Source organism: Rhea americana, unplaced genomic scaffold (genome assembly GCF_003343005.1).
Source record: "Rhea americana isolate MKP2758 unplaced genomic scaffold, rheAme1 scaffold_406, whole genome shotgun sequence".
Taxonomy (NCBI): Eukaryota; Metazoa; Chordata; class Aves; order Rheiformes; family Rheidae; genus Rhea; species Rhea americana.
Window position 1 is genome coordinate 5,235 of NW_028186542.1, and position 14,366 is coordinate 19,600.

The 14,366-nt window shown below is 55.0% G+C and overlaps 1 protein-coding gene across 4 annotated transcripts; it reads right to left on the reverse strand.

Moving 5' to 3' along the window:
* Positions 1-1,514: 1,514 nt before the first annotated feature.
* Positions 1,515-11,618, reverse strand: LOC146590480 (SNF-related serine/threonine-protein kinase-like). 4 transcript variants are annotated; one of them, XM_085314521.1, is made up of 6 exons: positions 11,575-11,618; positions 10,420-11,046; positions 4,856-4,997; positions 4,331-4,543; positions 3,969-4,097; positions 1,515-3,675 (listed from the first exon to the last, which is right to left on the reverse strand). In XM_085314521.1, the coding sequence occupies exons 2-6, from the start codon at positions 11,006-11,008 to the stop codon at positions 2,679-2,681; spliced, it is 2,070 nt and encodes a 689-aa protein (XP_085170647.1). In that variant the 5' UTR covers positions 11,009-11,046; positions 11,575-11,618; the 3' UTR covers positions 1,515-2,678. The 4 variants fall into 4 exon arrangements, with proteins under 4 accessions (XP_085170647.1, XP_085170650.1, XP_085170648.1 ...); XM_085314524.1 differs by having other exon boundaries at positions 11,521-11,600; XM_085314522.1 differs by lacking the exon at positions 11,575-11,618 and adding an exon at positions 11,521-11,571 and having other exon boundaries at positions 10,420-11,065.
* Between the last annotated feature and the right edge of the window lie 2,748 nt (positions 11,619-14,366).

Here is a 14,366-nt window from a genome sequence, read left to right on the forward strand (position 1 = left end):
TCTGCTTTCAAACTGCCTGAAAATCTTCTTTCCTCTGTGCTTGCTCTAAGCAGGCAGGCAGCTCTCTCTGCTCTTGACCCTGTGGCTCTTTCCCTTGCTGTTACTCCTGGCCAGGAGTAACTGTCTGCAGAAGCTTTGGGTAACCTTAACCTTGAGTGTTTCTAGCTGGGCTTTTTTATTTGCTTTTATGATGCATGGCCAGAGTGCCCAGAAAGGATATTTTTTTTGCTCTGAAGATGAACAATGCATCTGTCCTATGCATCAAAAAAGGGGTTGTAAATCTAAGAGAAAAAGCAGATACAGCTCCACACATCCAACTCTCATCTGCTCCATTGGGAGACTCCTTATGCCAACACAGCCAGTCATTTGATTTCCTCTTGGCACTCCCAAACTTTGCCCTACATAAGGAAAGCCTCGCTAGCCCTGCAGCTTGGGGCTGAACAAACACACCATGGAGATGAGGACATCGTTTCCAGGTCATGGATGCTCCCCTTCCCATATAAAGTACACGTCTCAACACAGAAGGAGACACAACAGGCCCATGGGCACCCAGTCTTGTCTGCTGAACTCTGCTGCTTTGTTTCAGGCATTGCTTTTCACAAAGCAGAAAAATCCAAGCCCTCATTAACCTCTCTGGCCCTGTTGCTACCTGCCAGGAGCTCCCAGACTACTACTGCCGTGTGCAGTCAGAGCAATGGCTTCAGCTGCACAGCAACCCCAAGCAGCTGCTGCTCCTCAACCCCAGTTGCATCCTTCCCCCTCCCTTAATAATGCTACTGCTGTCATCCCCCACCTATGCCCCAGCTACCTCCAGCCTTTAGCCATTTTCTACTCATGGTTCTTYGGAAAATAGAGTAGGCCCAGGCCAAAGAAAAGAATTCTATTCTATAATTCCAGCCCCTTGGGGAGGGAAACAGAGTGAGGCCATTCCTGTGCGGTCCCAGGGCAGGAAGCAACCACTCAGGCCAAAGGAGGGGAAGAGGGAATCACAAGCAGGGAAYGCAGGGGTCAGCATCACCTTTTGGCTGAATCAGCTACATCACATCAGCCCATCAGGCTCCTCCATACATAGGACKCTGGGGAGGAAGAGCTTTGCATCTGTTTTGCTCATCCCTCCATGGACAGAAAGTCAGGAGACACCTGGGGCCAGGGCATGAACAGGAGAGAGAGGAAGTCTCCACTCACCCTCTTGCTCACCCTCTTGTCCTTCCCCATCCTCTGCCTTTATGTACTGCTCTTCCCTAACTCCTAGCTAGGGTAAGGGGGGGGGGGCTAATGTAGGAGAGTGGCAATGCGGAGAGATATTACTGGGAGCTATACACTGTCTTTCTCTGTTTTCTTTGACCCTGTTCAAAATCCCTGCTCTGCTAGGATCAAGGGACGTGACTTGAGCAGATGCTCCACAGTATCCCGTAAGGACAGCATCCAGCCCTGGCGCTCAGCCCAACAGGGCAGCTGTGGTATGGCAACAGTTTTGCTTCTCAGGGACCAGTGACAAGACAAAGCAACTACCYTGAAATCAAAAGCTCATTTTATTGGACCGATGAACTTTGCTTTCCAGCGGCTCCAATCCATTCAGTGCATGCTATACAGAGCTCAGCCTGAGCTCTGTCTCACACATTAGTCACTATTCATTTCTTGCCAGCAAGAAAACAAAGAGATAATAAATAAAAAGCTTATCTGTGTAGGGACGCCTGCAGGACAGCATTCAATTGGGTGCATGCATGGGGCAGGCCTGTGCCTGGCCCCGGCCTGTGCCAACATCCAGCCCAGGGGATGGTGGCAGGGAGGACTGCAGATGGAGAAGTGATTGCCTCAGAGCCATCACCTGGGAAGGGGTGGCCTAGCTAGACAGCCTGGCCCTGGGGCCATGCATACTACTGGCTTGGGGCAGGACCCCAATCCCAGGAGTGCTCAGGTAGAGGTAGGGGGATATAGCAATCTCTGTTGAATTACATTAAAATAGACTTTTTTTAAAAAAATTATTTCTAGTAGTTAAAAAATGTGTTGTTCATCTGCCCCCCCATCCCCCAGCCAGTGGTGGACTGGTGGCCAGCTGGGCCCTGGAGATGCCCAAGCAGCCCTTTACCCCTGGAATTTCAGGGCATGCCAACCTGTGCAGGGAAGGAACTCCACCATGGTGTGGAGTGGGCCCAGGGKTAGGAAGGAAACAGGTAGCACCAGCTTTTGCCAGCTGCACAACCACCATAGACTTCATTTCTAGCCCAGAGAGAGGAAATGGGGCTCTTTGCCAGGCACTGGGGGCTGTCCAAATGACCCAGAGACAGATCCCTCTGGTCATGATGGGTGTCCTGGGGATGCTCTGTGCCAGCTTACCTCCTGCTTGGTGCCCAGCCAGCCTGCAAGAGCAGCTGCAGGTACCTGAGGTGGGTGCTAGGCCCCAGATGCCAGTGGTAGGTGGCACAGAGCAGGCAGGTTGGGGACTGCAGGAAGGGGCAACAAAGCAGGTGGAGCAGGACCATGTAGGTGGGGTAGCATGTGCACCCCCAGTCCCTCAGCCTCTGTCTGCTCTGTGGGGTAAAGGAATGATGAAACAGAGGGGGGCAGGGTTGAAACAGCGTGATGGCTCTCAGCCCTGTGCCTGCCAGCACCCCAGCCATGGAGCCACACTCRCATCCCCAGCAATGGGGTGGTTCCCTCACAGCCTGAGCCTGGTCCTAAATCACATGGCAACAGTTGAACTGCCCTAGGGACAGGAGGCTCTCCTTGGAGCTGGGACGGATTTTGAAGGCCAGGGCTTTCTCACASAGTGGAAACTGTAGAATCCTGTCTTTGAGGCTGGCACTCTTGTTTTTACCTGGGTCCAGCTTTATCACATTTTCTGCGCCTGCCTCAGTGCCCCCAGGGCCAAGGATGGAGCTCTCTGCCACTGGGTTGGCTTGGCTGCAAGGTTTGGTGCATGGCTCAGGGCCTTGGGACTTGTCTGCACGCCCCAGTGAGCCCAGTAAGGCAGTGGAAGTTGTCTCTGCCTCTTGGACCTGACAGACCTTAGCACCAGGTTTTTCACAGCTCTTGGGTGACAGGACAGCATCCAATTCCTTGGGGGCCTCTGCCCAAGCGTCCCTGTGCTCAGCATCTTCCTTCTTCACAGTGGGCTCAGCTTTGCCTGCTGCTCCATCACCCCACATATCCAGGGAGAACCTGCCAGCCCCGAGCTCTCCATGCCCTTCTCTGATCCCAATCTTTCCATCCCAGCCAGCACATCCCCAAGCATCTGTCAGTGGCTGGCACATGCCCCAGCTCCCCACCTCATGCCATGGAGCTAGTTCTGCCCCTGAGCCCAGTGCCTCCCCATGGCATGACAGCCGGCAGGCCCTGGAGTGCAGGAAGTCTCGCATCTGCTCCTGGTTCAGTGAGCTACTTTTCCTTTCAGTCACATTGGGTTTCCTCTCCTCCTCCTCCTCTTCTTCCTCTTCCTCGCAGATCTGCTGCAGGGCCGGGGCGCTCTTGGTAATAGTTGTCTCAATGATGGGGGTCTTCAGCAGTGCTCGAGTGTGCTGTCTGCTGCCATGGCTGATACCTCCATCATTACCCATGACGCGCAGGGAGGGTGGCTGGGGGCTGGGACCTGAGGTGAAGCTGGTTGGCACCTCCGTGAAAGGTGAAAGATCRCTGGTTCTGCCCATGGGGCTAAAAGTGTCCGACAAGTTGGTCCTGAGAGATGGGGGGAATGCAAGAGTCAGAGCCCAGCCTGGAGCATGCTCACACATTGACACAGGGGAACAGTGAGGTCTGTGGCACGAACAGGGGGTGAGGCCAGCAGGAAGCTTGTGTGGGGACTACATTGGCATCCTGGTATCTTGTGGGGACCATTTTCTCCACCATGCACTTGCAGAATGTGGGCACTGTGCCAGGGCTGGCCATTGCCTGCTCTAGCCTGTGGGACTGGAGGGCCCAGTATAAGTTTGGCAGGGCACAGGCATGGAGATTAGACCAGTGGGGCTCACCTGCTCTGGACCTGCTTGGCCAGGTTGTAGACAAGGCTTAGGCGGCGGCTCTGCTTCTCCCTTAGCATTCTCTCTGCCAGCAGGAAGTACGTAGCTGTGATGTGGTTGTAGCGGTCAGCCTCAAGAGCCCTAGGGGATGTGGCAGGGAGGGGAGAGACAAGCCCAGCACCTACATCAGTGTATGAAGGAGTGCTGCTAGCCGTGCATTACCCAGGAGGTGTGCTCRGAAGAATCAGTCCCCAGCCCCACAAGCCTCAGGAGCTCTTTTTTAGGGAGTCCTGCCTCAGTATCCCCTCTGCTCCCTCCCACTTGACAGCCAGACAACTTTGACTTCACATGCCAGGACACACTCCATCACTCACTCCTGAATGGTGTCCCGGTCCGCAATGTTCCCACATGTCATGGCCTGGATGATGATGTCATGCTCCTCCTTGGACACCCGCTTGTGTGATGTGAGGGGCAGCAGGGAGCGGCTGGCGGGAGACGGGTCCACCCCCTGCAGCCATGCATGGCTCTCAATCTGCTCCAGGGAGGCACGCTGCTTGGGGTCTCGCTGCAGCATCCTGGAGATGAGACTGCCGGGAGAAGGTATCATGTGTCAAAATCCAGCAGTAGAGTGTGTGCATAGGACCGCAAACCACAAACCCAGCACAGCTGCAATCTGAGACCAGACAGCATTCACCCCAGAGCTGCTGCAAGATCACTGCTTATTGCCCATCCAGCCTCCAGATATACCCACCCCTTTGTGGATGGGGCATGTATTCACAAGGGCGGTGAGTCAGGCAGCACCACTGGGTGCCCACCTGTGGCAGGCTGTACTGGGGCCAGGAGGCCCAACATGTCAGTGCGAGGGTGTTGGGTGCGATCAGGTGGGGAGAGGTACATACTCAGAACACTGTGCAGACACATGTGGCGGGACAGTGTAGCGACAGTCCATGATCATGGTGAGCGTCTCGCTGTCGTTGGCCTCCTGGAAGGGTGGGTGGCCACACACCAGCATGTAGAGGATGACACCCAAGCTCCAGATGTCTGCAAGAGGAAAAGAAGGATGCAGCTCAGCAACACCTCAAAGAAAATCAGTACAGCCACTGCTGCCAAGCTGGTTTTCAGAACTTACAAGGAAAGCTGAGGCCTTTGGCATTGCCCTGTGCGGAAGCAGCTCCACAGGCTTTGCTGAGCACTTAGTGTCCGTAGGGTCTGCAGAGTGTGAGAGCAGAAATGAGGTCTGTGCCCACTGCCTCATGCAGAGATCCCATACTTTCCAGGAGAGGAGGTCTAGGCCAAGTCCTGGCACCTGAAGGTGTTCAGATTGCATCCTCCACTGCACAGGAGAGAGCTCAAATGCCAGGACCCTTTAGAGGGGATGCCTGCTGCATCTGCCTTCAGTGCTGATCCAGCAGGTAATAATGGAGCAGAGAACACAGGCAAGAATGGCACTTGCAAGGGTGCTCCCAAGGGGTGATGGCTTCCAGGTACTGCCCCACAGTCAGCAGCATAGCCACACCAAGGTGGAGGGAAAGACCTTCCCTATCCTCTAATCTGAGCCAGTCTCACGGCATTTCATAAAAGAGGTTGTGTTATCCTCATTTCATAGGCAGGGACATGGAGACCAGTCCTGAGCCACCACTCCATGCTCTATCTSCCTCATCACTGATCCATGCCATAATTTTAGGTCATCTGCAATTACTCCAACCAACTCAGCTGTTCCCTTTACTGCTCTCAAACAGACTCCATCACCAGCATCACAGCATATGCTGATGTTCAGCACGTCACAGCACTGCGCCTGTGACACAGGGATACCATGGGGATTACAGATGGGAACACAGATTGTGCGACCCCAAATTCCAAAGGGCAGCAGTTCAGCTGTGCTTTGGGTCTTAATGCAAGAATGCCCTTTGGAAAGGCTCCATCTGGAGGTGGGCCTAGCTACACATAGCAGAAGCAGCAGAGATACAGTGTACAAGCCAGGTACAGCTCCAACAAGCCACACTGAGGGACTGGGGCTCCTGATGCACATTCCTGAATGTGGGTGAAAGCTTTCTACTAAGCACAGGGGTAGGGTAGCCATTTCTGTGTATTTTTGTGTGACTGGGCATGCACACATCTGCTTCCACATGGTATGCAGCAAACAGCAGGCACTATTCACGTACAGAAAAGCACCTGTCATCCCACAGAGGCAAACACMTAGGTGCGCTGGCCTTTCACATGCAAGAGAGGGCATGCATGTACTACATGATACAGCATCAGATGCAAGAGTGGGCAAAAAAGCAAGCACATTGTGTCTGAGGACCTTAGACCTCTCTGCGAATGTGGGGCTTAAGGCACAGTCCTTGTTCCAGCGTATTCCATGCAAGCATGGGGAAGGGTGCTACGCACATGCAGCAGGCACATTCCTGCACTGTGTAGGACATCAGCGTGGCACAGGGACTGGAACAGAGACTTCCCTTAGACAGGCACTTCCCCTAGAGCTGTCACTGTGGTCAAGACACAGTTATTYGTCTCTCATAGTTACATGCCCACCCACAGTTACAGCAGGAGTTCAAGTACATACAGTCTGTTTTGTACAACCACATACAGTCAGCAACATCTCCCCAAGCAGCAGAAACATTAAACCATTTGGGCTGTCTCACACACAAACAGGCAAGTGCTCCAGTTTTCTTTGATATGCTATGGGAACATATCAGCTTCATACCCATTGCCCTACTCCCTTTACAGCCCCAGAGCAGGAGAGCATAGGACAGCATCCTAAYGATCACTGAAAAGGGCCAATGGATTTGGCAGGGATAAAACATCAYAGACTATCACTAATGCACAAGAGCCCATCCTTTTGCTAGTCAGCTTCCGAGACCTCAGACCACGCACCTCGCCATTCACTCAGCGCAAGAGCAGAACTTGGGCCCAGGAGCTGGGACATGAGGGGAAAGGACCTCTGGGGCAAGAAGCACCCTGCAAAGAAAAGGTCCAGGGAGCTGTGCTCCAGGGTGGCTGCCATCCAGTGACAGGGGTGCTGAGGTTAAGTCACTCATGTGATTTCAGGCAGCTTTCCAGGTCACACTTTTTGACACAGGRGCATTTGCTATATGCAGACAGCAGAATGGGACACAGTAGCCCACAGGAATGGATGCGGCAACTAGGAAGGGCACTGCTCATGGGTGTGTTGGGCAGCATACACATCTGAAGGCAAGAAGAACCCATGGTGTTATCCGGGATCTGAGGCTCAAGCAGTGGCAGTTGYCCTGGGGTGCAGTCAAGGCAAGGATACAGGCTGCCAATGGTCCAGTACAAAAAGCATCAGTGCCCAAGGGCCCAGAAGTCCCCAAGTAGCACTTGGAGAGGAACAGCCTCCATGCTCATTCACTCCCCTGCTGACTATAAATAACCTGGCATATGACAGGCACTTCCTGCACCAGCAGTGCTCCTGAAATCCCTGCTCACAAACTGCTCACAAACAGCCCTCCAAAGACAGGGCCCTGAGAAACACCTCTGGGAGACAGCCCAGTGCAAGGGGGTGGAGGGCAAGGATGAACACCCCGATGCTTACACAGATCCTCACCAGGCCTGGCCAAAGAGGAGGAGAGCAGTAGACCTGGGGACTCAGGCCAACCCAGCAACACCCTCCCATCCTATGGCACAGCCAGAAGCTCCAGCACAGGTCCAGTCTACAGTGTTCAGGGTGCTAGAGCAGGACAGGGCACAGCCTACAGGAATGCCCTAGCTTAGCAGGATGGTGGCCACAGGAAAAGTCCTCCCTGCCATGACAATGGGAGGCCAGGGAGCAGCAGATGCTCTCACATCCTCCTCCTGCCCATGGCCCCACACAGACTGGGCTTTGGATACTGCGGGGGGGGGAAAGGAAGGTGGCATGTCAGGACTGCTAAAGGAGGGAGCAGGGCTCTGTCCATCTCTCCTGGTGGAAAAGATGCCCTAAGCTGTGCCTACACAGCCTTTCAGGGCTTGCAGATGGCTGTGCCACACAGGAAGGGTGCTTGCTCCTGGGGGCAAGCATCTAACAGTCAGCCAATACTTGACAACAACCTGATACCAGAGTGAAGGAGATGTTCCAGCTCTGAGAGGGACCACCCTGGACAAGCATAGGGAGGGATGGTTCCCAGGAGCCCTCTAGAGCTGACCTCGAGTCTGGGAGTCCAGGCCTCTGAAAGACAGAGACTGTTTGACAGTGCTCTACATCTTGCCCACATTCCAGTGCTGTGCAGGGCTAGGCCCGCCTGAAGCCCTTGTCTCCTGTGGCCAGCCCCTCCCCTGGACACAGCACTGTCAGCAAAGGTTGATCTTACACTACAAACTGCCCCTCTCTYGGCCTATGGGCACACAGCTATGATCTGGCTCTCCAGGATAAATGCAGCTGCATGGACACCATCCCAAACCACAGCTGCTGCTCACCCTCTGAGAACAGAGACTAAATAAGGACAGATGCCAGTTGCAGTACTTGATGCTCAACAGGAGCATTCATCTGCACGTCTCCCTTGTGACTGGAATATATGAATACAATATATATCTATATATATGTGTGTATGTGTGTGCCTCACAAAGCTCTCTACTCTCTTCCCTCCCCATTAACAGTACTTATCCCTCCTCCGTTCTCTCTGGGGAGCCTCCCTCAGCACTGCGTGAGCAAGGAGGGACAGGAACTCCCTTTGCATAGGGCTGCAGTTCTGCATACACGACCATATGTTTTTACATCATCTTGCAGTTTCACCTCCACCCAGGGGAGCTCCTAGGTCAGCTCCATTCAGATTCCAAAGGGACATGTTTGGGAATGCTGCTTCTACGATGCCAGCCCATCAGCTCTCCTTCTTCCTAGCCCTTTAATCCTTGCTGCTCTAATTTTGAACAGAGCTGTTTGKTTCATTTCTTTTAAATGCCTTCTAGAAGTCTCTTCTGGACACTGTTATCCTTAATCCTTTTTGTGTTGAGTATATTTGCTGTACCATCTCTCTATGGCGAGCCTGGGCAGAGGCAACTCTTTGCTCTCTACCCTTTCAAAACTGCAGCTTTGTCCAAGCTCCAAACTCGGTGAAACCAGACAGCAATGGCTCTGCAATCCACCAGGTAGGGCTAAGCAATTCGGCTCAGTTGTCCCATCTTAACACTCTCCATGCCTGCAGGGTATGTTTTGCTCTTGCTTCTTCTCCAGCCTAGGGCAACTTGCTGCTCATGCACAGCGCGCAACTCCATGTCCTTATAGCAAACCTATACCCATGCCAAACAACTTTTTTTTTTTTTTTTTTAATCCTGAAGACAAGTCCAAGGGTTTTCATTAATACTTTCAGCTTCTTAAGTCAAGTACCTGCATTTTATAATTCTGTATCTGCATCAGTTTTCCTCGCTTTATTTGCTTTTGCAGAGCTATCAAGTTATGTTTTTACCTTCTCTTTCAAGCCACAGCAGTTTTCAGTTTAGGAGTCTTCTTTCACAATGCTGAAACTGAACTTTTTCCATAAGGACTCCCAATATTATTTTTTTCTAAATCCTCATGCCCCAAATTCCAGCAGACCTGGCCCCGATCCCATAAGGCCCAGCCTTCCTTCCTACATCCCATCTGTCCCAGCAGGGCCTCACGACACCATGCCTCTGCCTGCCAGGCTCCCCATGCCCCAACATCATCAGGCCTTTCACCAAGACAGTCTCCTCAGTGCTTCCAGACCCTGCAACCCCACTCGTGTTGTGGTAGGAGAGTTGGGCAAGCTGGGAAGGGAACAGCATCCCACCCAGAGCAGCATAACACATGGCAAGAAGCCCAGTTGGACTCCAGCCATGGAGAGGAAATGCTCCCTGGGCAGGGCTGGAGCAGAGGAAACTTTCTGAGCTCCTCAGAAACCACAGCATCGCAAGCAGGTTTCATTACAGCATCACACCTCAAAAAAAAGCCCACTAGTGTTGTTTTTCCATCAGCTGCTTTCTAGAGCAGCTCTATCCTGACAGACACCCCAGTAGAACCCCCTTGGAGGACAATATAGCAAATTTAAGGCCTTTTTCCTACCAAGAGCTGTTGTTCTACTCTCTAGGGAAAGGCATGTTCTAAGCAGGAAGAGTGACCCTACAGAACCTCTTACTCCAGTGGCAAGGGCAGGGCTGAGCAGTTTTAGCATCCCTGGGGCATGATTCTTCCCTGCAACATTAGTGGTGCCACCTGCACTGGATGTCTGGATACTCCTGTTGATAGGAATACGTAGCCAGTGCACATAGCCAAGAGAGCACTTGAGGCTGCAAGGTACACAGACATCAGACTGGCAGGTCCAGACTCCAGGCAGAGGACAGCAAAAGCACAGGAAGACTATATGTAAGCAAGCAAGTGCATCCACGTGTCACAGCCCACCTGCTAACACAGGAGCAAACACACACACAGACACGCACATGATGAAGGCACATCCTCAGGGCAAATGCCAGCTCCCATCACACACGGACAAATGCTGCATACAACCACCCTTACCAACAGCCGGTGCATCGTACTCATCTCCAAGAAGGATCTCAGGTGCTGAGTATGCCAGAGAGCCACAGCTAGTGGTGAGCATCTTGCCAGGCTGGAATCGGTTGCTGAAGCCRAAGTCCGTGAGTTTGACCACCCCCTGCTCCTGGAAGAAGACCACATTCTCAGGCTTGAGGTCACGGTGCACCACATGCAGCTTGTGGCAGTAGGAGATGGCATGAACAATCTGTGCAAAGTAGTGCTTGGCACGTCCCTCAGCCAGGCCACCCTCGTGTCGCATGATGTGGTCAAACATGTCCCCACCATCACCCAGCTCCAGGATGAGGTAGAGTTTGGAGTGGGTGTCGATGACCTCGTAGAGGCGCACTACATTAGGGTGTTGCACCAGCTTCATGCAGCGCACCTCCTGCAGAAGCTGCCCTGCYGCCTCGCCTGCCAGCTTGCTTTTGTCGATCACCTTCACAGCCACTCGCTGTCCCGTGAAAACGTGGCGGGCGAGCTTCACCACGGCAAAGTGGCCCTTGCCCAGCGTGCGCTCCAGGTCGTAGAGCCCTGCGATCTTGCCCTCGCTGCAGCCCTGGGCCCCAGCCATGATTGCAGCAGCGTCAGGCAGGGACAGGCACCGGGATGCTGCAAGACAGGACAGCTGCTGATCCCCACAGGGTGAGCAACAGGACACCTACCGCTGGGCATCGTGGACATCAGGCACCCCAGGCACTCCCACCTTAAACCCCAGGGCTCCCTGCACATTGCACCCACCTCCCCAGATGCCCTGGACCCTGCAGCCCCTAGCACCCCAGGCAACAGGACACTAGATACCCCAGAGACCGCGGGCATGGGCCCCCCCACCACCCTGGCTGCCTGCAATACCTCAGCCCCAACACCCCTGAGTCCCTGGCACCGTGGGTACCCTAGCACTAACCTCCAGGCCCCAGCACCCCAGTCACCCAGCACCCYGGACACCCCGGGCAGCAGGGCCCAGCACCCCGCAGCTGCCATCCCCCAGAGCACCAGCACGGCAGGGCCCTGGCGCTCCGGGCGCCGCGAGCACGGCGAGCCCCACGGGGGCCGCGCGCGGGACCCCGCCGCCTCGCAGCCACTTACAGCGGCCGCCGCCCCGGCCCCCGCCGCAGCGGCCAGGCGGGAGGCCGCACTCACCGGCGCCGCGCAGCTCCGAGGCCGACGGCGCTGCGGCTCGCGCAGCCCGCCCACCCCGTGACGTCAGAGGGGCTCCGGGCTCGTGCCTTAAAGGGACCCGGGCAGCGCCCGCCGCTGTCGTGTGCCGGCCGGCTTGTACAGCGCCGAGCGCCTGCCGGGCCACCGGGCTGCGCGGCGTGCCACTGCCACTGGGTCTGCCCGAGCCCTGCCGGGTTCACCGTGCCCTCACTAGTACCGGATGGGCGGGCCGTGCGGAGGCTGGGTGAAACTCGATGTGCTTCCCAGAGCCCTCCTGCCACCACATATCCCTGCTGCCAGGTGTGGCAGGAGCCCTRGGTGCCGGTGGGCTTGGTTGTTGGGCTCCCTGGCCTGCAGGGCAAGGAGTGAAATGCCACTCCACACAACATTGGCGTACGTGGCATGGCAGCACATCACCCGTCTGTGAGCAACCTTCGCAGAGCCTCTTAGGCTGTCAKTGCCAGCTTGGTGGGATATCCACACTGCTCAGGACATGATAGAGGCCATGGTGTAGATGGAATAGAAAGGGTGGCTGCAGCTGGTGGCTGTGAAACACAAGGGTCCCCAGGAGTGCTCTGTGCAGAGCCTCTTCTCCCTACCTCTCTCTGAGCTGTCTTGCCTTCACTCTCCATCTGTGCTGTTTTTCACATTGCTTCTCTCTGCTGCTGGCTGTTGGTTGTCTGCTACTGCTGGGGCGAGGATGCTGGCTGAGGGACTGGCCCAGGACAGGCAATGCCACTTCGTGATAAGCTCCTGCCACGCACCACAACAGATACACAGGAGGTACTCATGTGCTTTGGAGTGTCACCTTGTTGTGGGAGGAAGCAGATCCCTCAGCCATCACTGTAGCCTTCCTACAGCGGACAGCAACYGGAGTTTGTTATGTGACAGGAAAAAAAGCTGGAGGCAACAAGGGACATGGGGAAGGTTGCAAGACATCCACAGGAATGCTGTGATAACCTTCCCTGACCGTTCCACAGCCTGGTGTCTCTTCCCCCAGGGAGGACCCTGCTGCTACTCTCAGGAGGCAGGCGGTAAATGAAGTAATATGKAGCAGGAGAAATCTCTGGAGGGCAAATGAACATGGAAAAGTGAGTGTAAAAGAGTTTAGAGATCACCTGTTCCTGCAGAGAAGGATTAGATGGAAGGATGATAATAGGCTAGACAGGCAATTGCAGCCTGTTGGACCACGAAGACTGGAGGCAGTGGTTAGCCGAGGCTCACAATCCTCCTGGTGGTCCCAGGAGATCACTAATTCTACCGCTTCCCTGAGAGCATCTCCAAACACAACCCAAAACACCACCTTCATCCCAGTTCATGGTGGATTTGAGCTCCCCTTGGGAACGCTGTCCTTGCCCAGCTGCCCCGAAGCCTGCATGCCGAGTGCTGACACTAGATGAAGATTCATCCTGTGCTGCCCCAACAAAGGCAGAGATGTGTTTGGCAGCCCYCTCTGTTTCCGTTCCCAAACACCAGACAGGTGCTGAGAGCCTTGTCTCCAGCCCCGGGCTCTGCACAGTTGGAGCTGTTCTCATGGCAAGAGTCACTGGATGCCATGGGGAACCTCGGCCCTCTGAACTCTCCTTAGCCCCAAACTCAGAGGGGCTACAAGAGAGGCTATGTGCCCCAGTGAGCTGGACTGCAGCTGCTGCAGGCCCCTGAGCCCATGGGTGACTGACGCCAACCCCTGGAGCATAGCCACGGCCCTGCTCATTAGGGCCTGTTTGGAGCCCATGGGCTYCCAGGTGGAGAGCTTCTGGGAAGACATTAGTGTTAACAAGGGAGGCCATGCTGAGAGCTTTTTAATCTGCAGGAGCAACGTCTGCTTTGTGCGTGTCCCCACAGCCAATAACAAGCTAAATGAGCTGGCCACCCACTCCCCAGGCCGCTTCCAGGAAGAGATGGCCTCTCAGCAGAGACAYCCTGTTGTTCTGCCCATGGCAGGAGAGCAGGGGGGCTAGGGCTGTGCCCCACAGGGCCCCAGCTGCTGCCCAGATTCAATGCTTCTAGCYTGATCTACCCAAGGCCAAGATGGAGCAGATGATGGGTAGGGTCCTGCTGGACCCCAGCACCACAATGAAAATGCCTTTAAGTGGACATACTGGGGCCAAGGCGAGTGCAGGGGTGGCCTGAGTGGCTGTGCCCTCTGGGCCTGTACAGAGTGGGAGCCCATCCAGCAGCAGGGCACTTGGGAGAGCCCTCAGGAGACCAGGGAGGCACCAAGGCTAGGCTGGTGCTGTCCCAGTGAGGGGACAGCCCTGAGTCCCATGGGTGGGGACAGCGTGGTCCCTGCTATGGGCAGAACAACAGGGTACTGCTCTTCCACTGCAGGGCTCTCTCTTCCTGGAAGTGGTCTGGTGAGCGGGTGGCCACCTCATTTAGCTCATTACTGGCCATGGGGATGTGCACAAAACAAATGCTGCTTGTGCAGATTAAAAAGCTTTCAGTAAAGCCTCTCTCGTTACTGCTAATGCCTTTCCAGAAGCCCTCCACCCACAGCCCTGCAGACTCCAAAGAGGCCCTAATGAGCAGGGCTGCAGGCCCTGCTTGAAGGGCTGGCGTCAGCCGCCCGCGGGCTTGGGGGCCTGCAGCAGCTGCAGACCAACTCACTGGGACACATGGCCTCTCTTGTAGCCCCTCTGAGTTTTAGGCAGGGGTAAGCTTGGAGCCAGGGGTGGACAAGCCCACAACTCCCACCACAGGAATGGCCTAGTCTGCAGAGGCCAGGGGAAATGAGGGAATGAGGATGAGGCACTCAGCACTGACAACAGGAA